The 25,995-nt window shown below is 39.9% G+C and overlaps 1 protein-coding gene across 2 annotated transcripts in view; it reads left to right on the forward strand.

Annotated features, from left to right (window-relative positions):
* Positions 1–23,502: 23,502 nt before the first annotated feature.
* The window catches only part of dync1h1 (dynein, cytoplasmic 1, heavy chain 1), a 52,450-nt gene continuing 49,957 nt past the window's right edge, over positions 23,503–25,995 (forward strand). For both annotated transcript variants that reach the window (XM_066672851.1, XM_066672859.1), the window contains exon 1: positions 23,503–23,868. In XM_066672851.1, coding sequence (XP_066528948.1) covers positions 23,616–23,868 — 253 coding nt within the window. In that variant the 5' untranslated portion in view covers positions 23,503–23,615. The remainder of the gene's footprint in view (positions 23,869–25,995) is intronic.

Consider the following 25,995-nt stretch of genomic DNA (forward strand, 5'->3'; position numbering starts at 1 on the left):
TAACACACAACCACAATGTTGTTGTCACTACAGTGCTAAGTATGATTCCCTAGCCAAATCATATTGGTTTTGTGGTGGACCTGTAGGGTTCCTGCCCACTGAAGAACAGGGTGAGAGGGGACCAAAACGTATGCAGAGAAACAGATGAACTACAGGCTGTAATTGAGCAACTAAAAAGTTATTCTATATGGTAAGTGTAGGTAATAAAATGGACAATGAATGTATAAACTAAGTAGGTGTTCCTAATCCAGTAATCATATTTCTTACAGGAAGGTCCTCAGCTGTCTCTGTTATGCTCAATCTTTATACCAAGTGGATGTCAGTCCCTTCTTTTTTATTCTCTCTTTTTCTCAAATGAATAACCTTGTGTCCCACAGTTTCCTCAGTAGTGTTCTCCCTCTGGTGGCAAGAGGCTAGCCACTTACAGGCAGAGAATATCACTGTCATCGCTGCCTTAGCAACAAACACAAAGGCTGGATACTTTTTATGTTTTCCAGCACTATTCTACTAGGTGTCCCTTACTTTTCTACACTGAAAGTGACAAACATGTTGTACCAATTTTCACTACTTCATTCATTACTTAAAATGACTACCATTATATGTTTCAGCACTAAAATAAATAGTTTTTTGTTGAGCAAACATAAGAAGAATATGTGTTCTACTAAAATGTCTGGAGCAAATCACTTTGAGATTTTCTTATTTGTGTGGTAAAAACAACCTGGACAGGGCACCAGTCCATCACAGAACATCACACCATCCCACACTAACCCAGTAACAGATACATTTACAAATACAGATACAGATATACCAGCCAGTCCACCTACCAACATGTTGTTGCTGTCCAATGAAAAACATCCACATGAATGCATCTCCATTGTGACAGCAGCTGTCCTTCATATGGTGTGAAAGTCATGATAAAGGGACCAATAGAAAGGCTCCATTACATGGAACAAAATATTTTTACACTGACATTCAGACCCAGGACCCTGAGGTCCTGGAGCTGTGTGGCAGGGATTTAGTACGGCTATATTTAGACTACATTTAGCACCACTGATTTGACATCTATCCTATCACCTATAGTCACTCATTTTTCACTTCATTTTTGTTTTAAATAAATAGATGGACACAAATAGATAGATCACCAAGAGGAAACCAACACAGAAACGAAGGGAAACAGCAACAAGTAATGTGTCCACACAGTGACCCATGACCCCAAAACCCTGGAGCTGTGTGATAGCGACACTACCTGTTGGGCTACCATGCTGCCCCAATTAGGAAATTGTGCTCTTTTAAGCAAAGATTTCAGTAAAAATTAGTTCTTCCTGGAAGCATACTTAATATGCAAGAACATTTCAACCTTCGTTTCAGTTGATTTACTGGAGAATTCACAGTGTATGTGGCCTTTGGTGGTGCTCGGAATACAATCAATGCTTCTCTCAGTTACTGGTGTATATTTAAAGGACAGTTTACTAGAAACTTGTCACCCATATTGTCTAATGATTTGTAGCATACACAAAAGACAGCATAAATTATTGAGAGTGTCATATAAACTTCATAATATAATACATGGGGCATAACGGTATATGCACTGATGAAACACAAATTACCAGTTCACTTCATTCATGAGACTTCAGTCAAGCCAATTATGTGATTGTAAAAGAAGTGGGACTCAATGTATAAGTCACAAGATTAGACTTAAAGCCAGTCCTTCTCAGGAATAACAGCAAAAAAGATTATTGAGGAGTACGTAAAAAAGGAGCTATTTTGAAATGCTACTCCGGTGTGCATGTGGGCCAAACAGTGTTTTCTAGATGAGACTGCGGATAGTATGTAATCAAGATTGAGCACAAACTTTCATTGGCATCCTCTGTGCCATGAATTATGCATCTCCGGAATGTTAAAAAGGATGAAGTTCCATGCAGGCCATCAATTCTTAATCCAAAGCCTGTTTGGCACATTGCCACTTCAAAGACCTGAGAGTCCATCTGATCTAGTTATCACTGTCTAACACATGCCTTCTATTAGTTTCCAATAAACCCATTGTTCATATAAAAGTCAGAGTATTAAATTACACATAAATTTAAGAAGCTCATCAGAGTCTCATCATTCCCAATCATATGCTGGTAAAATCTGGCCCTTTTTTTGACAAACGCTTCCTATGAGTCACTACTTGTCTTATATAATTACAAGCAACTGAATACAGGACTGTATTCATCTGGTGGACATTTGAAAGGATATTTGCCCATTTTTAATGTCTGTGATCTTGTGCTGCATTTGTGAACAGGAGGAAGAAGGAGTTAGGGCTTCTCTTTCCAACTGACATGATGGTTGAAAGAACAGTATTATCAAAAAGAGAACACTATTGTTCTGAGATTCTGTGCACCAAATGAGTATGAAAAATGTATCATTTCCTCATATGAGACAGATAATGTTTTAGATCTCCAAGATTGTATACTCAGGAAATGTTTCTAAAGCTTCTTAATCATTCTCATGTTTTATCATAACACAACAGAAGCATAAGTATCAAAATACTCATTATTGAAAAAAGCAAAAAAACAAAAAATTATTACATGAGTTTTGAAATTCTGTTTTCTTTAATACTGGGATCCATATGTGGAATTAATGTCAGAGCAGAATGGGTTTCAACTGTTTAGAAATGTAAATAGTTCATAAGTAATACAAAGTGGTAAGTGAAAGACTTAACAGGACACTGAATCATACTGGTGTAATATGCTCAAATAATGTTCAAACCAATACTATTTTACGTTAAGGATCTTTCAACTGAGAACAGTGATATGGTGTTGTGCACAATGTGTATTCATAGTAATAATAGTTTAGAAAAGATTATTGAAATGGTATTTTACTCTTCCTTAAAATAATGCAGATAACTATACGTTGACTGTACAATTCTACTGAATTTTTACATGTATTGTACATAACCCCAGGTAATACTGGACTGTCATAATGAGAGTTTAGAAAGAGGTAAACCAAAGCATTCAAATACAGTAAATCGGTATATACTCTATTCATTTTATTTGCCAGTGTTTAAAAGATATTTTAAACATATTTAAGTTTAAAGTATAAATAATAAATATACAGTTTTACTGTAATCAAGCTTTTGTATTTATTCAAATTTATGCACATAATTTTATACAAGTGCCACACATTTACAAGATAAATAATTTTAACCAATTTAAATCTTAAAGACTTTTGTACAATACCATATTTTCCCATCTAAACTGATTTAAAGTTTTCATTTTGCCATTCCTTGTTCATGATAAGTGTCTGTTTTGTACTTTGTTGTGACAACAACAGTTTAAAAATACCTGTACATGTACCTTTAAAAGCTGACAATTTGTGCAACTCTCTGTTGGTGCTAATGGGGAAACAAGAAGTGCTCAGCCTTCTTTCTTTCTTCAGTGTCACCTGGGAGGAAGGTTGTTTCACACGCATCACGTGGGCACTGGGGGGCACACTACTGCTCCTCTTTTTTGAGCCCTGTGGAAATAATAGTCACAGTGAGCAGGTTCCCTTTACAACCTTGATGTTCCTGTATATGGAAGCAATGGATCACCTATCGCCTTAATTGCTTCAGAGGCTGCAGAGCAAAGGGGGCACGGATAAGGGTCATGTTCCTGTGTGAAGAAGATCAGGTGTTTTGTAGTGGAGCAGTTTGACCAGATAGGCTTTTGTTATTGGAATCTGTTGAATGAATCAATGCACTGTTGTGTAATGGATCTTGTCCTTGCCATGAATACAGTTAAATCAATATAACCAGTATGAAACTAGAAAGCCTTTGAAAGTGGATTTCAAACTTATGGGGTTTTGTATATATGTCAGATTTTGTCAAACAAAATCAAAGTATAAATTTTCATTCTTTCATATTTTATAACCACTTCATTCTGATCAGGGACGTGGTGTGTCAAGAACCAAACCAAAATTATTGTACATAATGTAAGCACAAACTGAAAAAAAGCACCAGTCCATTGCAGGGCATCTCACACTCACCCAGTCACTCACCCCTGTGGGCACACATTCACATAGCCACCTGACCTACTAACGTGTGTTTTAGATAATGTGAGGAAACCTGAGCATCCACAATGAAAACAAGCTAAACACCTCACAGATTATCCTGAAGCAAGGATCTAACCCAGGACCTTGAGATCCTGGAGCTATGTGGCAGCCACACTACCTGCTGCACCTCTAGTCCATCGTTATATAAATATTAATGTAAAAATGTAAATTATTACAAATACTTCATTAGTATTAAAGTGTATTACACACATTTTCATACTCTCTGCATAATTCAGTCCTTGCGCTGTAAACAAAGCCTGTCAGAGTGGTAGTGTGAAAAATGCTCCGTTCTACAGAAACCTGTAAATATTGTCAGAATTGTTCATAAAAATATCAACACCTCTAAATATAGAATATTATCTATCTTGCAGAACATTACAGGAGTTGTAGTGTAATATTTGTCTTAATGTCTAATGTCTAAACTGCTGAATGGGTCAAACTGACAAAATACATACTTTGTCTCTTTAACAAAAAAAAAAAAAATGCTGCCTGTATCTTAGCTCCCAAAGAAGACTGTAGTAATTAATATCTACTCCAGCTCTTCTTTTAAACCTTATCAAGCTCACCTTACTACAAGAAAAAACAGCTATAGTGCAGAAAAAGTACAATGTAAATAGTGCAAACTAATTTCTACCCCTCAACAATCATAAAGCTTCTGCATTCATTAAAAGTTAATGCAACAACCAGGAAAATAATATAAATAAAATATCACTCAATTAATGATGTATATGTAAAATTGCAAATGTATGTGTGTGTGTGTGTGTGTGTGTGTGTGTGTGTTGGTATGCAGAAAATATATGAAAGTCTTGTCTTCATAAAAATGTTATGCCAAATGAATAAACAAACAAAAAGACTGGTAAAGTAATGTATGGTTACAATACATAGAAATATATAGAAGAATATACCAAGTCAAGTCCTTTTTAAATAATGACTGAACGAAAAGTCCTACCTTGTCTTTTTTTGACTTGTTCGGCATTGTTCTGATCCGCAAAAATCCTGTGATTCTCCCAGGAAAAGTCCCTTAATAAAGCTCTCTCTCTTTCTCTCTCTCTCTCTCTCTCTCTCTCTCTCTCACACACACACACACACACACACACACACACACACACATACGCACGCTTATTCAGGTTCCTGTCAAGCCTCATACACTGCACACGATGGATCGAGCTGTCCTTGGTCTGGATGATACAGATAGGTTGAGTTTGGTCACATGACTGGTAGTCGATCAGCTCCACCAAATACATAGCTTACCACTGTCCAGAGCATGCATCAGTAGCTAGAGTTCAAAAATGATTCCATGACAAATTTTCTACTGGCTTTTTAAGGAGGGTTTTATATTAGTATTGCAAAATTAAATATCTGTGCTTTCAAAAAAAAAATTAAAAATAAGATTAAGAATTTTACACACGGTCACAGTCCAGTTACACATTTTTGTGGATTTTTAGGTTACTGTATCAATTAAACACAACAGCTTTCCTTCACACTGTGTGCCAATTTCATGATGAATGAACCAATAGAAATGATGAATGGACCCAGAAAGTGATGAAAGAGATGAAGAGAGGGATAGATATATAGATAGAGTTGTAGAAAGATTGAAATTTGTCTGTCTACATCAACACATCACTGGATTAGGAACAACTACCTTGTATATTTTATTGGCTCCACTGACCGTACAAAAGCATTTGGAGTTCCACAATTACAGACTGTAGTCTACATTTTTTATGCCCATTTCACCATGCTCTTCAATGGTCAGGTTCTGCACGGGACTATGACAGAACTGGTGGTGAATCATTCTCAGCGGCTGCAATGACACTGACATGGGAGTAATGTGTTACACAACAGTGCCGCTTGAGTTTTTAAACATAAATCCTTTACCTGCAGATACCAGTGTAGTTGACTGAGGACGAAACCTTAAATTAACATCTCTTTCATCTTAAAACAGACTCATTTTGTTTAGTCACCTATCCGGATTCTCTAAAGATCAAGGAAAATTGGGGAACTGACCCAGTCACCCTCAACCTTGCAATCAGCACCTTTTTATAATTAAAATTCATTAAACAAATGGAACACATGGCCCTCCTCACAGCTGGAGATAATCTAATCAACGGGAGTTGAAACAATGTCAGAATGTTTCTGCGTGGGTTTCCTCCGGGTGCTCCGGTTTCCTCCCGCGGTCCAAATTCACACGTTGGTAGGTGGATTGGTGACTCAAAAGTGTCTGTAGGTGTGAGTGAATGTGTGAGTGTGTGTTGCCCTGTGAAGGACTGGCGCGCCCTCCAGGGTGTATTCCTGCCTTGCGCCCAATGATTCCAGGTAGGCTCTGGACCCACTGTGACCCTGAACTGGATAAGGGTTATAGATAATGAATGGATGGATATTATACGAGTGTGCTGCCTTTATGCGTGGAGTTTGCTCATTGAAGTCAAGTGTAAATTCAAGAAAAAGACCCCACTCAAGTGTCAATGATTCCTAGAAATGTGACCTTGGATTTAACTGGAATTCCTGATGTAACAGTTTTAAAGCATTATTTTACTGGCATGAGTTCACATTTATTTAAATTCAGTTTAAAACCTGCTACGCATGAGAAAGAATTGAGGACAGTATTTCAAATCAAAATCAAATAAAATTTATTTCTATACCGCCTTTTTACAACTGATGTTGTCACAAAGGAGCTTCACTGAAATTCCTGTAAATACAAAGTTTTAATATGAAACAACACCCAGGAGAGCAAGCCAGGGGTGACAGGGGCATGGAAAAACTCCCTCAGAGCTGAGGAAGAAACCTGGGGTGGAATTAAATAATCATAGTATTAATAATAGATAATGAAAGCAATGATGATGGTGATGGTGATGATGAGAATAATAATAGTAGTAATCATAATAACACAAATGCTTGACACTAAGGTTACTTGAATAGACGATAGAAATAATCAATGAACCAATTAGGTTTGCTCGAGGAGCAAAATATATAAAAGAGATGAGACCAGAAATGTGGAAATTATAAAATGTAGTTAAAAGTTAGAAAAGAATCTCTTCAGATAAAACAGAAGTTCTTAGACTGAAAACATCATCATCTTCATCTTTTCTATTTCTATCTTAGTCCATTTCAGGGTGGCGGTGGCAACAGGGCGAACAAAGAAGCCCAGACGTCTCTGTCCCCCGCAACTTCCACCAGCTCCTTCTGGGGGATCCCCAGGTTTTCCCAGGTCAGCCTGGAGATATAATCCCTCCAGTGTGTCCTGGGTCTACTCCGGGGCCTCCTTCCAGTTGGTCGTGCCTGGTATACCTCCAGTGGGAGGCATCCAGGAGGTATCCTCATCAAATGCCCAAACCACTTCAATGCGAAGGAGCAGTGAATCTGCTCCGAGCTCGTCCCTAATCACTGAGCTGCTCACGCAATCACGGAGAGTACACCCAGAAACCCACTGGAGCCCTGAGAGCAAGGAGATGGTGGACCACTGTAGACCCACTGAGGGCAAAGTTGGAGGTCCACAGATGTTTTACACAGCATTTTCTGGGCGGACCACTGCTGATTAAAAAGAATTTTAGATAAAATGCCACATTTTAACACTTTTCCATTCACAGTCCAATTTACATTTTTTCCTTCATTAGGTTTGTTTTGTTATTATTTATAAATAAGATTAATAAATAATTTTAATCCAGCACAGTGTCAATAGTTTTATAATAATCATTTTATATCAGGCTTATACTCATTATTATATCTCTCATAGTTATTGGTAATATTTGTATTAGTTTGTTTTCCAGAATAAAAATCTCTGTGAATGTAAAATCTGTTTGAGGAGATTATAAATGAATTATATCCTGTACAGGACAGTAATCTGAGTGTGCCTCCCTGTGTCTGAGTGGGTTTCCTCCGGGTGCTCTGTTTCCACCCACATTCCAAAAACACACGTGGATTGACTACTCAAAAGTGTCCGTAGGTGTGAGTGTGTGAGTAAATGGGTGACTGTCTGTGAGGAGTGTGGTGTGTTCTCCCTGTGTCTGTGTGTTTCCTCTGGGCGACTGTCTGTGAGGAGTGTGGTGTGTTCTCTCTGTGTCTGCGTGGCTTTCCTCCAGATGACTGTGAGGAGTGTGGTGTGTTCTCTGTGTCTGCGTAGGTTTCCTCCGGGTGACTGTCTGTGAGGAGTGTGGTGTGTTCTCCCTGTGTCTGAGTGGGTTTCCTCCGAGTGCTTTGGTTTCCACCCACATTCCAAAAACACACGTGGATTGACTAATCAAAAGTGTCCGTAGGTGTGAGTGTGTGAGTAAATGTGTGAGTGTGTGTTGCCCTGTGAAGGACTGGTGCCCCCTCCAGGGTATGTTCCCTCTTTGTGCCCAGTGATTCCTGGTAGGCTTGGAAGGACCCGCCGCGACCCTGAACTGGATAACGGATAATGAATTAATGAATTAATACTTTTCTTTATTTTTAAATCAAGTTATAAAATACATCAATCCCCATAACATTAAAACCAGTTTGCAAATGGGGTGGGGAACAGTCCTGGAGAGCCATACTCAAGTACACATTAACTTATAACTAGGTCTAAGTGTTGTGCTGAACAGGGTGCAAATTATTCAGTGACTATGAATATGGGATGTCTCGGCTGGTGAAGAATAGTCCTGTTGCATCCTTCGTTTCTTGGGAAAAGAAGGACGCATTTGTCAGCCGCAAATGAAGGAGCCTCCAAAATGAGACAGTGTAGTCATGTCACTGTGATGTAATCGGCTTACAAATGCATCCTTCAGAGGATGTGGCCCATGAACTGAAATGCAGCAAGAAAGAAAGAAAGAAAGAAAGAAAGAAAGAAAGGTGCTAAGTAGAACCGTTTAGGTTCTTCGGCTTGTCTTCATAAGGGAACCCTTTTTGGTGCTAGACAGAACCATTTATTTTAAAGGTTATACTTATAACCCATCCGAAGTTTTATACTTAGGTCCATCAGTGAAGGGTTTCACATAGAACATCCCATGAACGATTCTACAAAGAACCCTTAATTGAGGTTGCATTCAGAATCTTTCTACCTTCTAGGTTGTATGTAGAACCCATCCAGGGAGTTCCATCAAGAACCCTTTCATATTTTAAATCTTTTATGTAGAACTTCTCTGTACTTCAAAGGGTTTTATGAAAATCCATGCAATATTCTACAGCAGAAAACTTCAATCCCCTACACCAGCGTTTCTTGAAGTGAGGGGCATGTAAGTATTGCAGGTGGACACAAAGAATCTGGAGAAATGAGCATTTCATTTTTTAATGAACCTGTCTTTATTAATGCCTTTCTGTTTTGCCTATAAATCTTAATCAGTAAAATCACCCACTCACCATGGATTCATTAATAGCCCTTAAACATAATAAAAGATCATTATATAGGATACCAGAAAAACTTAGCTTGCTTTTATTTGCAAACTTTTATTTTGAACATGCACCACTGAGATTATTGTGACAGTAAGTCCAAGAAGGTGGGTCTTCTTTAAACCTTCATTAAGGTGCCTGTTCAAATATAAAGCTGCTTCAATCATCAGCTTCACTGGCAGAGTCTGGTTTATAAAGTTAGTTTCTCTGGGCTTGAGGTCAGTAACGAGAGCACAACAAATAACAATGACGGGTGATTACAGTTATGAAAGTGGCATGTATATAACTGTTAGGGAAACACAGAAGGATCTGAGAGTTAATGTTAATATTAGTTGTTTCTGGTTGTGAGAAAGCATTCTAAACATGCAGCAAGTTAACATTAACTGCTGTCCTGAATAGTATGAAAAGTCATATATACCAACCTTAGCAATGCTTTCTGTAGTGTAGTATGTGAAGTTCCATAGTGTTGTTTGGAACACAATGTTAATGTTAATCAAATGCTGTCCCTCATCATTATTAATGCCTTAGTTACTTAATTACACAATTACTGCCTTGACTACATAAGAATCAGCTTATAGCTAATATTTTGGGTATGGGGTGTTATTTGACTCAGCAAATATGTCCCTCACCATTTTCAACTCCTTTGCTCATTTTTGTACATATTGAAAACTGAGAAACTGAAGCACAGTTTGAAATATTAAACTTTCTTTATTTTGGCCAATTTTCTGTATTTTTGAACATTGATGTTAATGTTGTATCTGGTGTTATAATGTTAAGCTACTGATTTAGATATAGAAGTTGATGTTACTTGAATAAATTAGAGAATTGGAAACTTGCATGTGTATTTTAATACCATTTATTGGGGGTGATTATGGGACAGCGGAAATTCCAATTCATCTGATATGGAGAATGATAGAAAAAGTTTAGGAACCACTGCCCTACACTATATTGTGGCTGTTTACACGTTTGACACTAACAAAACATTAAACAATTTCATTGCAAGCTTTTATTTATTATTGCTGGAAATTACACGAAAGCCTGATGTAGCACCAATCTTACAGCACCAGATGCAGGAAAATCAACATACATCATCACAACACTATGGTCCTTGATTCTTAAGACAAACCTTTCAATGAGAGTTTGATTTTGGCTCCAAAATCAAAGCACAGGGACATTAGTGCACTCATAGCATATTTAATATCCATATCTAATATGCATATTTAATATACATATTTAATATGCTGCATAGGGTTATCCTCTTCACCTGCAGAGGATTTGCCTCTTCCATAACATTCATTATTATTGTTGGAGTAGAAGAATTTGGCTCCTATAAAATACATATCAGTTAAGTAAAAGAAAAACCTGCTGCGAGTACAGCAATACTGTGGATAACACGAAGTTACACATGAAACGGCCAATAGACACAAACACTAAATTTTGATCAGAAGTACATACTTCCTGTATAGTATAAAGAAAGGATGTATCCTCTCCGAAAAAGTATGGCAGCATTAAGATGCTGCATGCCAAATAAGTCCCCCAATGCTATTCTGTAACATTTTCACCTGTTTTGTTGTTGTAAGAATTACAAATTGTAGCTTTGTGATTTTTCAATCAGCTTCTATGAGAAATTGTTTTTCGATCTTATACAGTAGCTGAAGGGAGGAACAAAATATAAGTCTGGAATGCATGATCATTATATATGCAGTACACATGAAATTACATAATCAAATGATTGAAGATACCAACTATTTTTGGAAGCTTCAGGGCTGGAAACCTTTCAAATATTTCCTCTGCCTTTCCATTTGCCATTATAGTTCTCCTGAAATAACGTGTACGTTTCATTTTCTCATTTAAAGATGGAATGTTTGGGTTAGCCTTGAGCATCTTGGTAGACATAGTAGAGATATGAGCTTCAATGCTCCTGTGATCCTCTTTGAGGTCTCCATCTTCCTGAGCATATAGTGCATTAAACAAATGACACAAGCAATTTAGTAAGAGGTAATTTTCTCCCTAATGAAGGGATACCCGCTTAAACATTCTCTGTATATTGTTTGGATGAAGAATACCTGTGGAGCATTGTGTTTATCTGAAATGTTTGTACATACAATATTAATATTTAACAACAGTCATAATATTTCACAAGAGTGAGAGCAGCCAGAACAAACTTAAAATGTGTCTATTTTTAGTGTGAAATTGTGCATCATGTAGAATATGATCACACTAAAGCATGTACAGTATTTTTCAATTTATAAAATAACTCACATTTGTTGGCTGCTAAGGATGTCATAGAGTGCTTGGATCAATAATGATTTTATGCGCTGAACCCTTTGCCTCAAGTGCGTCTTTCGATAATCTTGGGAAAGCAGAAAACACTCCAGTTCTTCGTATCATGACATCTTTGTATGGGAAAATCTGGAAACAAAAAGATAAACTGACCTTTCAAATGTTACTGAACATACTGGAAGTATTACTGAAAATATTTTGCCCCACAATAATCAGAATTGCTTTATTTGTACAGTATCTTACCTGTTCTCTTTTGTTATTGTGGTTGATGATGATGATGATGATGATGATAATGATGATGATGATGACTTCAAGTGCTCAAGACACTTACGAAATTGTGCCTGATGTTTTATGGAGGGGATTTATCTCTCTGCCATACTTTCAGTAATTTCAAGTGTTGTTTCATCTATATAATTTTCTTCAAAACAGAAAAAAGTGTTAATTTGCAAAGAAAAGAAACATACCTTCACTTTTACAAAACATATTTAACTCACTCTTTATCAGTCTTGGATGATATGACTTGTGACCTTGTGGCTTGTGGTGTAGAGTGATCAACAGGTTATCATCATCTGGATAGACAACTAATGGATGGAAATCTGCAGTATGTTTAACGTGCAATGTCCTCAGACGTGATCGCCTCTTTCAGATCTTGCAGCCTTGAAATAGGGAATTCAGTACATGCACCAGGTACCACAACAGTTGTTGTGCCTTTGTGTATATACCAACACTGCAGCCTCTGATACCTTTTTGCTAGTGTAAGAGAAATACCATATCGTATGGTGATGTGATGATTTTTGAGATGATCATTTGAGATGATCACTTTCTCCAGCCAGTCACGCACTTCTAGTTTTGTCCAAACTGCGTAAATCATATCTACAAGAAAAAAAAGGTTTGCATTAAAAAAGTCCATAGATAGGTCAGGTCAAGTGTGATTATATAAAATATTAGATTTATCTTACCTTGATTCTCTGGACTTACTGATCTTCAATCCAGCAGAGAATCAAACAGAAAAAGGGAAATAACCATTGATTCAACACCTGTGTTGAGGAGGGTGGAGCATTGTGTAGGCCATAGAGACACCAATGGCAGCTTACAGAGCAGTCAGAGCTCTAGCCTGACTCAGTTAGTATGTCAGTATGTCAGTTAACTCTGAGAGGCTAGGTTTCAAATCCTAACTTTGCCATCTAACTAGCAATCCATATTCAGTAACAATAGATAACAAGGCTTACAGTGAAAAAAAAAATCACTTACATATTTAGTAATTAAAATGAAATTTATTGATTTTCTGTAAATGCTTATCCAGTTCAGGGTCACGATGGGTCCAGAGCCTAGGGGGCTCAAGGCAGGAACACACCCTGGAGGGGGCACCAGTCCTTCACAGGGCAACACACACACACACACACACACCTACAGACACTTTTTGAGTCGTCAATCCACCTACCAACATGTATTTTTGAACTGTGGGAGGAAACCGGAGCACCCGGAGGAAACACACGCAAACACAGGGAGAACACACCACACTCCTCACAGACAGTCACCCGGAGGAAACCCACGCAGACACAGGGAGAACACACCACACTCCTCACAGACAGTCACCCGGAGGAAACACACGCAAACACAGGGAGAACACACCACACTCCTCACAGACAGTCACCCGGAGGAAACCCACGCAGACACAGGGAGAACACACCACACTCCTCACAGACAGTCACCCGGAGGAAACCCACGCAGACACAGGGAGAACACGGAGCAGGACTTGAACCCACAACCTCCAGGTCCCTGGAGCTGTGTGACATTACCTGCTGCGCTAGCGTGCCACTCTAAAATGAAATAGTATTTTTAATTATACATGTTTCTTTTAGTGACTCATGCCCTCTCTCCATGAGTTGTAGTATACAGGCAAAGGAAACCTTTTGTTGTGACTCAGTAGGTAAGGTCACAGTAGTACAATTTCTAGGACTGAGGTTTCAAGACAGTGTCTTCCCATATGGTGTTAAATTTGTTTTCTCTTAAATTAAATTGAATTCATTGATTTGGGCTGAAAATGGCAGTGGCTTCAACACTAAATAATTCTTTTAAACAAGATAGAAGGTTAACTTTTGTCAAAGATGTATATTTGATAATTAAATGCATGTGCAGGAAGGTGGCAACTGTGGCCTACTGGTAAGAGGCAGCTTTGTAAACCTGGTTACATCCCAGAATGGTTAAAAAGTGTAGTTGGGAGGGAGAAAATTAACAGCTGCCCTGCTGCACCTCCTTGTGTGAGGTGCCCTTGAGAACTACGCTTAACTGTTTCCCATGGGTTATGGGTCATTTCTTACTACTCCAAAGATATGTGCCATATGCTGCAGGCATACAGCCCTGTCTCAATTAAAATATGTATATCATCTTGAATGGAATAAATACTAAGAATATATGTCCTCCCCCAAAAGGGATATAAAGTACTTAATGGTGTTATGGGAGAACGGGGTTCAAGATTTTTGTGCTAATATCCTGTTCAGCTGTTCTTTTCTAAAGGGAAATCCTCCCTGGCATTATATTTGTATGTTTGCCTTTTTATTAAGCAAGTTAAACTTTTTGATTTTGTACCTATGCTTTCAACAATCCTGGAAGAACCCTCTCTTACAAACTGGGTTCTCTGGAATAAAACTGTTCTTACTGGAACTGTTAGTACACAAAGAACCCTTGAAAAACCATTTTAGCAAAAAATGGGTTCTTTAGAAGTAAAAGGTTTTGGATAGAACCCCAGCCCTTCAACCCTTTTGGAAACCCTTTTTTCTAAGAGTGTACATCCTGACAGCAGTGTTACAATAGTCTAGCCTTGAAGTAATAGGCACGTATTAATGTTTCTGAGTCATTTAGTGATAAGGTGTTTCTGTTTAGAAAGAGAAAGCTACACAAATCCAGCCTTTCACATGTTTTACACCATCCTCTATTTTCTTTAATCTGTGTTTGTTGTCAGGCTTGGCTTATATATAAAACTGCGTATCATCTGTGAAAACGTGAAAGTTAATGCCATGGTTAATTATAACTGTACCTAACTGTAATATGTATATTATTGAACTGATAATGTTTCTTTAAGTAAGATTTAAACCATAATAGGGCTGTCCCTGTGATTCCAACCATATTTTCTATCCTTTTTAGGAGAATATTGTGGTCTATCGTATCGAAAGCTGTGCTGAGGTCAAGAAGCACCAACAGCAATACGTGGACTTGATCAGAGGCAAGAAGAAGATCATTTGTTATTTTGACTAGAGTTGTCTCTCTATGATGTGGCCTGAATCCAGATTGGAATTCTTCATATATATGATTCTTATGTAGATATGAACTAAGTTGTTGAACCCAAGCATTTTCTAAGATCTTAGATATAAATGGTAGGTTAGAAACAGGCCTGTAACTAGACAATACGCTAGCACTGTGTCAGGAACGAGGGGCGGACTGACGGAGGCGGACACACTCGCTAAAACACAGTATTTTAATAAAGGAATAAAACAAAACAAAGAGACTTTAACAGAACGAAAACAAACAGGGAGCCAAGCAGGCCAAACTAAACACGGGGAGCTACACAGGGGAAACGGGACTGACAGACTAAAGAGTTAACAAAGTAACGATAAATGAAAAGAAACTACGACATGAAACAACGACTAGGAAAACAAACACGGAGAAGCTGTGGAGAAAGACGGACAGACTAGAAAACACGACCGACTAGACAAAGGAGAAAGGAGAAATGTTCGACAACAGAAAGTGAGGGAAGGGGACTTAAATACACAACACAGACGAGACGCACCTGGACAGATAACGAGGACGGGTTAACACATGACAGACAAGGAGGCGGAACAAAGGCGGAGACAGGGGCGGAGACAAGGACAATAACAAACAAAGCCATGTGCAAATAAAGCACATGGCGGGGACAACAGACTTGACAGAGCGAAGGCGTGACAGATGCCCCTCCCATGAACGCGCAACTCCCGGGGCACGTACTCCTAAACCTCCCAGGTGTTGGCACAGGAGAGGGCACGGAAAACAAAACCACGGAAGACAAGACTCAAGACTAGACAGGAACAGACACAGGAACTGGGGACACGACAGGACCGGATAAATGAGATGGGACATAGGACATGACAGGAGACTGACAAAGGGGGGCAACAAGAGACTGAAAAAGAGACAAGAACGGACTGGACAGGATGGGAGTGGACACATGAGACTTGACGGGAGACTGGACAGGGTTTTTGACATTGGACATGACACTGGATGGGAACAGGGACTGGACAGAAGACGGGACAGGTGACAGGACTTGAGACAAGACAGAGGGTTGAAAGGGAGACTGGACTGGAGACAAGACAGGTGACTGAACGCTGGACGGATATGGAGACTGGACATGTTTGGGGACAGAAGACTGGACACGGGCAGGTGACAGGACAGAGGGTTGAAACGGGGACTGGACAGGAGACGGGACTTGAGACAGGACAGACTGGTGACGAGACAGGGGACAAGGCACTGGACCGGACAGAAACGTTAGACTGGACAGGGGTATGTGACTGGACAGAAGACAGGACAGGTGACATGACACTAGACTGCAACGGGGACTGGACTGGAGAAGGGACAGAGGGTTGAAACAGGGACTGGACTGGACTAACAGGGTACTGGACTGGACTAACAGGGTACTGGACATGAGACAAGACAGAGGGTTCAAACGGGGACTGGACAGGGCTAACAGGGGACTGGACAGGACTTGGCAGGGGAACAGGGACCAAGACATTCAAGGGGACAGACACAAATACAGTGACAGGGACTGGGACAGAGACAAAGGCAGACACAGGCACTGGGACAAGGACAGAGACAGGAACCAGAACAGGGACACACAGGGGAACCAATATAACAGGGGGATGCCCAGGACTGGCAAATGTTTGTGGGGCAGTCTGAGAAGCCAGCCTGGGCACAACTCTAGGGATCGGCCCCGAAGTCCTTTGGGCCGACCTACGGACATGACCAGGAGCGGCCGGGGCCACAGTCACGGGGACAGGAGAGGCCGTAGCCACAGTCACGGGGACAGGAGCGGCCGAAGGAGCCGCGTTCCCGGGAACAGGAGCGGCCGAGGGAGCCGCACTCACGGGGACAGGAGCGGCCGAGGGAGCCGCGCTCACGGAGACAGGAGGCCCTGCAGTGACGTCCACGGAGACAGGGAGCCCTGCGACGTCGTCCACGGAGACAGGGAGCCCTGCGACATCGTCCACGGAGACAGGGGAACCTGCGACATCGTCCACGGAGACAGGGGAACCTGCGACGTCGTCCACGGAGACAGGGGAACCTGCGACGTCGTCCACGGAGACAGGGGAACCTGCGACGACGTCCACGGAGACAGGGGAACCTGCGACGACGTCCACGGAGGCAGGGGAACCTGCGACGACGTCTACGGAGGCAGGGGAACCTGCGACGACGTCTACGGAGACAGGGGGACCTGCGACGACGTCCACGGAGGCAGAGGAATCTGCGAAGACAGGCGCGGCAGGAGGCGCCGCGTTCACAAGGACAGAAGCGGCTGGAGGCGCCGCGTTCACGAGGACAGGAGCGTCCGTTGGCGCCGCGTTCACAAAGATAGGCGTGGCTGGAGGCGGCGCGCTCTCGAGGACAGGCGCGGCTGGAGGCGCCGCGTTCACGAAGACAGGAGCGGCCGTTGGCACCGCGTTTATGAAGACAGGAGGACAGGGGTTTGTGCTGCTCGCCGGGCTCGCGCTGGAGCTGTAGAGGGTTTAGGGGGTTTCACAGGCGCACCCATTAGATCCCTCAGAGGTGCGCCCCTGTTAGCCCCACCTCCATCGTCCTGAGGTTGGAGGCTAACAGCCCCTACCCTTAACCCCCCCCCAAAAAATTTCCCCGGACCTGAGGGGATAATCCTCCAGCGAGGGGGAGACTCCAGCCCGCTTTTTCCGCCGACTCCTTCAACTCGCGCTGGCGCAATCACTCTGTCCATAATTCGGCTCTTCCGAAGTCCTAGACGCTACAATAGCCCGAATTATGGACGTTTGGACTTCTCCTAGGCTCCGAAAATACTTGTCTGCGCTAGCTGCGTCCTTTTGGTCGAACATTCTGTCAGGAACGAGGGGCGGACTGACGGAGGCGGACGCACTCGCTAAAACACAGTATTTTAATAAAGGAATAAAACAAAACAAAGAGACTTTAACAGAACGAAAACAAACAGGGAGCCAAGCAGGCCAAACTAAACACGGGGAGCTACACAGGGCAAACGGGACTGACAGACTAAAGAGTTAACGAAGTAACGATAAATGAAAAGAAACTACGACATGAAACAACGTACACATCTGTATGTATACATTGTATACATCTTTTTTTCTGTGTCAAGATTTAAGGAATCATTAATAGGGATGCATAAATACCATTTTTTCCCAACGGAGTATGAGTACAAGTATGCGTGTTTTTGTACTTGCTGATACCGATTCCGATACTTACCTCAGCAATTAGGAGCATTGTGTAATAGTGTAGTTATTAATTAAAACATTTTTAAAATTAAAAAAGGTGTTATTCATTTCTGGAACTGTCATTTTCTGGAACAAACATTTTTATTTAGCATTTTCCCACATTACACCACAAATAATCTGAATTTTCCTCTGGGATCAATAAAGCTATCTATCTATAAATTAGTGACATGAGATGCAACAAGCTCCTGAAATGCATTTGCACAGTGTTGTGCCTCTTTGGCAAGACAGTTTCCGTTATATAATAACGGCTGGGAAGTTATGCATTTGGGAGATTTTATTTATTGGCCGTGTTTATTTAAGAGCAGCAGCCTGATCTATGGAGTTGGATCCAGTTCAAAATTTGTGAGCTGAGATAATAATTTTGTTTGAGGAAAAACCATATCAGGCAACAAACAGTGCTCTCGCAAACGGGAAAACAGTTACCGGGAGGAAAATACACTTTGAGTGATAAAAAATCCACCTTGTTCAAGGACAGTCAAAAGAGTGCAGCGTACTCACTGCTCTTAGGTTCTCCCTGCAGTCCGCATTGCTTGGGTTACCATCACTGACAGAGAAAAAATTCCAGATCGCTGACATTTTGAGTTGTATGCTCATTAGCGCAGCAATGTGCACAAGGTATCGGATTTTGGTATCGGAGCCTCTTTGCAATTACGAGTAACAGTAAATTAACATGGTATCGGGTGAATACCTGTGTGTTAATGCAGATACACGTCAAATCATATCACAAATCCCTTACAGTCTATAACACCACCCAGACAGTGAGCATATATCAGTCCACTGGCATAAAAAGGCTGACACACCACTGACTGTAGACCACTGCTGGTCCACCATCGGACCACTCAGATTACTGTCCTGTACAGGATAGAACTCATTTATAAACTCCTCAAACAGATTTTACATTCACAGAGACTTTTATTCTGGAAAACAAACTTATACAAATATTACCAAAAAATATGAGAGATATAATAATGAGTATAAGCCTGATATAAAATGATTATTATAAAACTGTTGACACTGTGCTGGATTAAAATTATTTACTAATCTTATTTATAAAGGATAACAAAACAAACCTAATGAAGGAAAAAAATGTAAATTGGACTGTGAATGGAAAAGTGCTAAAATGTGGCATTTTGTCTAAAATTCTGTTTAATCACCAGCGTTCCGCCCAGAAAACGCTGTGTAAAACACTAGTGGACCTCCAACTTTGCCCTCAGTGGAACAACAGTCGTCCGCCGCTTCCTTGCTATCCCCACCAAGGAAGTGTGCTCATGTAATACAGTTTAATCAAAACAGTACTTACGGGTTGATTAATAACACTACACCTATACCTAACCTTAACTTCAATAGCCAAAAAATAAACCTGTTTATTCTTCAGTTTTTCACATGAAATTAAAAATTTTTTTAGCTAAAACAGTTGTGAGGACCAATAATGTACAACAAATGTGAGATACCTTTACATCTTTCATGTCGTCTACGCTACATCACAAGCAAAAGCAGTGCTTGTTAATTATACTAAAAATTAATCCCTTTTTGAAACCCAAGTCAACTTCTGCCTAAAATAATAATAATCAAAAGAAGAAGAACAATAATTATAACTACAGGTCTGAATTTCCAGGAGGAAACACGAGATGTCGCGCTGCTAAACCTACTTTTATTAAGAGGTCCACCTTTTAAAATGACCACTTCAAATAAAGCTTAAAATGTTCAAAAGACAGCCAATATATTTTGATCGCTGTCTTTAAAAATTCCACCTTAGGAAACCCACAATTTTATTAAGCTGTCCACCTTAAAAATGCCTGTTAAAGTTTTAGAGACTGTAAATGTATTTCTCTGTCCCTTAGACCCCTTCCCCTCACCCTCCTTTTCTCTCTCTCACACGCACACTGACAGAAATGCACAAAGATTCACAATTACAGGTGCTGGTCATAAAATTTGAATATCATGAAAAACTTGATTTATTTCAGTAATTCCATTCAAAATGTGAAACTTGTATATTATACTCATTCATTACACACAGACTGATATATTTCAAGTGTTTATTTATTTTAATTTGATGATCATAACAGGCAACTAATGAAAACAAATTCAGTATCTCAGAAAATTATAATATTGTGAAAAGGTTCAATATTGACTGTGAGGAGTTGGTGTGTTCTCCCCGTGTCCGCGTGGGTTTCCTCCGGGTGCTCCGGTTTCCTCCCACAGTCCAAAAACACACGTTGCAGGTGGATTGGCGACTCGAAAAGTGTCCGTAGGTGTGAGTGTGTGTGTGTTTGTGTTGCCCTGTGAAGGACTGGCGTCCCCTCCAGTGTGTATTTCCGCCTTGCGCCCAATGATTCCAGGTAGGCTCTGGACCCCCCCCCGACCCTAAAATTGGATAAGCGGTTACAGATAATGGATGGATGGATGGATGGTTCAATATTGAAGAGACCTTGTGCCACACTCTAATCAGTGAATTAACTCAAAACACCTGCAAATGCCTTTAAACGGTCTCTCAGTCTAGTTCTGTAGGCTCCACAATCATGGGGAAGACTGCTGACTTTAGAGTTGTCCAAAAGACGACCATTGACACCTTACACAAGCAGAGCAACACACAAAAGCTCATTGCTGTTCACAGAGCTCTGTGTCCAAGCTCGTTAATAGAGAGGCAAAGAGAAGTAAAGGATGTGGTAGAAAAAAGTATACAAGCAATAGGAATAAATGATTCAAGTGCTTTAAGAACCACCACACACAAACATATGTAAGACATGGGTTTCAGTGTCACATTCCTTGTGTGAAGCCACTCTTGAACAAGAGACAGTGTCTGAAGCATCTCGTCCCTGGACTAAAGACTGAACTGCTGTTGAATGTTCCAAAGTTATGTTCTCTGATGAAAGTAAATTTTGCATTTCCTTTGGAAATCAAGGTCCCAGAGTCTGGAGGAAGAGAGGAGAGGCACAGAATCCACGTTGATTGAAGTCCAGTGTAAAATATCCACAGTCAGTGATGGTTTGGGGTGCCATGTCATCTGCTGGTGTTGGTCCACTGTGTTTTTTGAGGTCCAAGGTCAATGCAGCCATCTACCAGGAAGTTTTAGAGCACTTCATGCTTCCTGCTGCTGACCAACTATATGGAGATGCAGTGCCACAGACAGATCAACTCCATGCCATGCCACATTGCTGGCAAAAGGAGCCCCAACAAAGTACTGAGTGCTGTACATGTTCATACTTTTCATATTCATACTTTTCAGTCGGCTAGCTTTTCTAAAAAAAAATTTTTGTATTGATCTAATTATCTGAGATACTGAATTTGGAGTTTTCATTAGTTGTCAGTTATAATCATCAAATTAAAAGAAATAAACACTTGAAAATATCTGTGTGTAATGAATGAGTATAATATACAAGTTTCACTTTTTGAATGGAATTACTGAAATAAATCAACTTTTTCATGATATTCTAATTTTATGACCAGCACCCGTAGATGAATTCCAATGGGGAGAACTCTCCAAACAAACTCCCGTAGCTCGAAGAATTTTCTGACCGATTTTTGACCAAACATATCGTAGTGGCAAGGACAGTCTGGGGACCAATTTGGTGTAAATAATTTTCTGTCTGAGTGAAAATTGATTGTGTCATGACAAGTTAGAAACAGGAGAAATTTTTGAAATTGCGTTCTGAAAGTACATTGAACTCTATGGGAGCCGAAATCCTCCAAGTGCCGAACAAAACTTCATAACTCAAAACCCGTATTTTCAAACAATGTCAAACATGTTGGAAAAAGTACATTTCTCTACCATTTCAAATTTAAATGAAGTCTCTAGGTGAAAATATAAGAAAGTTATATTTTGGCTAAAAATTGAATAGCGAAATAGGGTCAGACATTAATTTCAATGCATTCCTATAATAGCAATGCACCCTCCAAACATTCTTATAGCTTGGAAAATATGTCCCACATTTCTTAACCACATATACTGTTGCAACAGGAGGCTCTGGGTATCGATGTGGTGTAAAACTTTTGAGAATTGACTGTGTTATGACGAGTTAAAAACAGGACAAAAAAATTGACACTGCATGCTGAGCGGCTCCGAAAATACATTCACTCCCTAGGGCAGAACAAAACATCATAAGTTAAAAACCGTATTTACAAAAATTTCAAATTTACAGGTGCTAGAAAGGGGAAAATTCTCTATTTACAATTTAAATGAAGTCTCTAGGTGAAAGTATAAGGAAGTTATGGCGAAATATTCAGCTCAAAAGCGAAAAAAAAAGGTTTTCGGGCAAAAAAGCTAGAGTGCAGCGATACCACGCACTCTAGCCGTCCCCCATTCAAATGAAAGGAGGAATTTTGAAGGAGGGATAAACCAGGATGAATGAGTGTGAGGTCTAAAAATGAATGTGACAGGGCCTGGTGAGCCCGGGTATGACCGTCTGAAATCTTGTGTGCGTAGTTTGAAAATTGACAAAGTTAGAGCAGTTTGAAAATTAATTCCATAGAAATGACTGGGGAAAAACAAGCGAAAAACGAGTGTAGTGGGCAAACAAGTGCTGGTATCGGAAAGCTGTATACAGGCCCACATCGTCGCTATAAGACGCACGATTTTCAGGTGAAATAGCTCAAAAACTGTGGGCGTAGTTGACTCATACACAAGATGTAAAATATCCTATGCTAAGCATTAGAGCTTCACATAAGTCCTGTGACGTTGCTATTGAGCACCGTACCTTCTTTTCCTGATCGCGAATAAATCTAGTTATTGTTTGAATTCTCTTTGGTGATGTGGCCTTACTAAACGCTTTCCACGAATCACCTGACCCAAGGCCTGCTCTTCTGTATAGCACTTGGCCAATCACATCCCTTAGTTCTAATGAGCTCCTGGCTACCTGCATTGCCAATCGTTTATAATAATAATAATAATAATAAAAATAAAAATAATAATAATAATAATAATAGTAGGCCAATAGGTCGTCATTTTACCATACAGCAAAGTTACTTAATAACGACTTTGTGACAACCATGTTCAGACGACGTAATTAGTTCCACCTTTTAACAACGTTGTAGCAACGTTGTAAGAAAATAAACAACGTTGTTTGTTTGCTAATGTTAGCTCTTCAATTTTGTCATGTCTTAGCTTCGGAATCGGGTCGTTTCTGGCACAGATCAGTCCTATCTGCTGCAGATAACTGCAGTAACAAAGGTGGAGCAAACGCCTTTGTTTTGTGTCGCTTCTGGGTAATGTAGTACTTTTGTCCATAGCGAACGTTTGTTTAATATTTGGTGGAACTACATACACCACAATGCTTTGTACAAATAAAAGGACGGGAGGGGCTCGGCGCTTGCATCCGCGGTCTCCTTTGCCGCTAATCTAGTGTGATGTGGCAGAGTTGGTGAGATCGGAGTGTTATTTTGTTTCTTTCAGCACGATAGCAGATCGTTCAACGACGAAAAATGTCTGATGGTGGAGGAAGCGAGGAGGGCGGGGGTTCTATTGAGGTTTCTGCGGCCGTGCAGACGGTGGCCGACGCTTCTGTGCTGCAGAAACACATTCGGAAATTGGTGCCTCTGCTACTGGAAGATGGCGGCGAGGTGCCGGCCTCTCTGGAAACCGCCCTGGAAGAGAAAAGCTCGGTGGAACAGATGAGAAAATTCTTGGCCGATCCTCAAATTCACACCATTTTAGTTGAGCGGAGTTGTCTTAAAGGTCAGTTTAGCAGCTTTAAACCTTTAAAGGCTCCGTATTTTTGTCCGGTTTGTCATCATCTCTCAAAGAACAAAAATGACAGCTTCATCCACCCGCTAGTTTCAATGCTGCTTTATTAATATGGGACTTTAAAAATGGTAACGTAGTATTAGGTGACGTTATATTTTACACCCTATACATTTCAGCCCGGTCTCTAAATGAATAAAAGCATATTCCCATGACTTTGGTTCTAATTTCCGTCTTTTCTAACAGTAAACTCGTTTAAATAGTAGTAGCAGTTTGTGTCAACACTGACTAGGTCTGTTGGAGAAAAAACTGTAATTGTGATTTTCATGACCACTTTTTAATTGAATATAACCTCAAATATCGATCATTTTATTTTTTGTGCTTGCACAAAACGTCTATAAACCTCCATTGAGCGAGGGGAAGACCAGCTACAGACCCGTTTGTTAATGATTAGGGCCAAATTTCTGTAGCTGGTTTTAATGATATGTTTTGGATATTTAAAGCACTTATGTAAAAACAACAAAGGAGCACTTATACAGCCTAATCAGTCCCTCTGGCCCTCTAGTGGTAAAATATTATACACATGAATGCTCAATCCATGGAGATAAGTATTTATAGGTAGTGGTTACTTCACTGCTTATGCAGTGCTCTACGTGGGAGTAAGGAACCAGTTCATATTCAGCCTTTGTTCTTAGCTTAAACATCTAACCTTAAAATTAGTTGACCTAATAATGTTCAGCCTCAAAGTGTGCTCTGTGTATTATTTTATTTATTTAGCCTCAGTCATGGGTTCTCTTGGAACTTAGAAAAAAATAAACTGCAGTATTACAGCCATTCATTTCTGACATCCCTGCTTTAGGCAGTACATCATGTGGTAGAAATCTCATTCCTTTTGAGAAAACTAAGGCGTGTCCTCAAGCTTCTGTTCATCAGCGGAGAACCTGAGTGTTAATCATTTCTATGTCATGCACCCAAATCTTATTTAGTTTCCGTGTATAGAAACAAATGATTAGCCAAACTTTACAGTGCAGTATTCTGCTGCTTGCTGTGATTGTTTATTGAGGCACTGGAATTGTTTTTTTTTTTTGTTTTTTTTTTTAAACTGTGATCTGCATTACAAATTTATCTGCTGATCTGTTCATCACATCAGAGCAGTGCACCACAAAATGGCAAATCGCTGTTGCAGCACTAGGTCATCATTAGATTAGATCACTATTAACATTGTTACTTTGCTTGAGCATTCTAGTGCCCATCACATAATAGTTTCAGGAGACAGAAGACCATTTTTAGAGTTTATGGTTGTGTCATGGTGTCTGTAAGTCTAACTTGTTCAGATAATAAGCTAAGTGGAGCAGATGTCTGACAATTGTCTCTCTCTCAAATCTCTCCCCACCTATTTATCCCTTTTACAACACTATCTACAAATTTGTAGCTATCTCATTTGTCTGTGTATATCTGTGTCTGTCTATATATCTATATGGCACCATTCAGATTACTACTCAAAATTTTTTTTCTTAATGTTAAACACCTGATTTTTATTTATTTTTTTTTTCTTTTAAAAATTAGTTAGTTTTTATTGTTAGTCTCCCAGGACTTTCAGACATTTCACATCCAATTATTTTCAAAACATATTTGAGTCACTTTCATATGTGGTCCTAGATCAGATATGTATCAGTATCTTTGGCATGAAACATTAATATGAATGGCCAGATCCAATTTCATAAGGGGTGTTTTTTTGGGGTACATAAGTGCTTGGGGCTGTATTTTCAGCCAGTACTGGCAGTCCAGCAAAACAACAGTGGAGGAGAGGCTTGTGCAGGATCCCAAATACCGTACTCCCTACATAGTGTACTTCACAGATCATATAAGATTTTCCAAATTGTTCAGGCACCTGAGAAAATGTTTAAAAAAATATACCAGAATAAAAAAGGCAAATTAGAGAAAGTAGTGATATTCTGTAAATGAATGTACTGGTTCTAAATCTCTCCTTGTGGCAATCTAGTATTATTCCAGGGATAAAATCTGGAAGCAATCTTTGTTCTTCAAAGTAGCTCGCAACACATCTACTACTTTTAGAAATCAAATCCTTTTTCTGTATTTTCTATATATATTTGTTTTTTT

Source organism: Hoplias malabaricus, chromosome 1 (assembly GCF_029633855.1).
Source record: "Hoplias malabaricus isolate fHopMal1 chromosome 1, fHopMal1.hap1, whole genome shotgun sequence".
Taxonomy (NCBI): domain Eukaryota; kingdom Metazoa; phylum Chordata; class Actinopteri; order Characiformes; family Erythrinidae; genus Hoplias; species Hoplias malabaricus.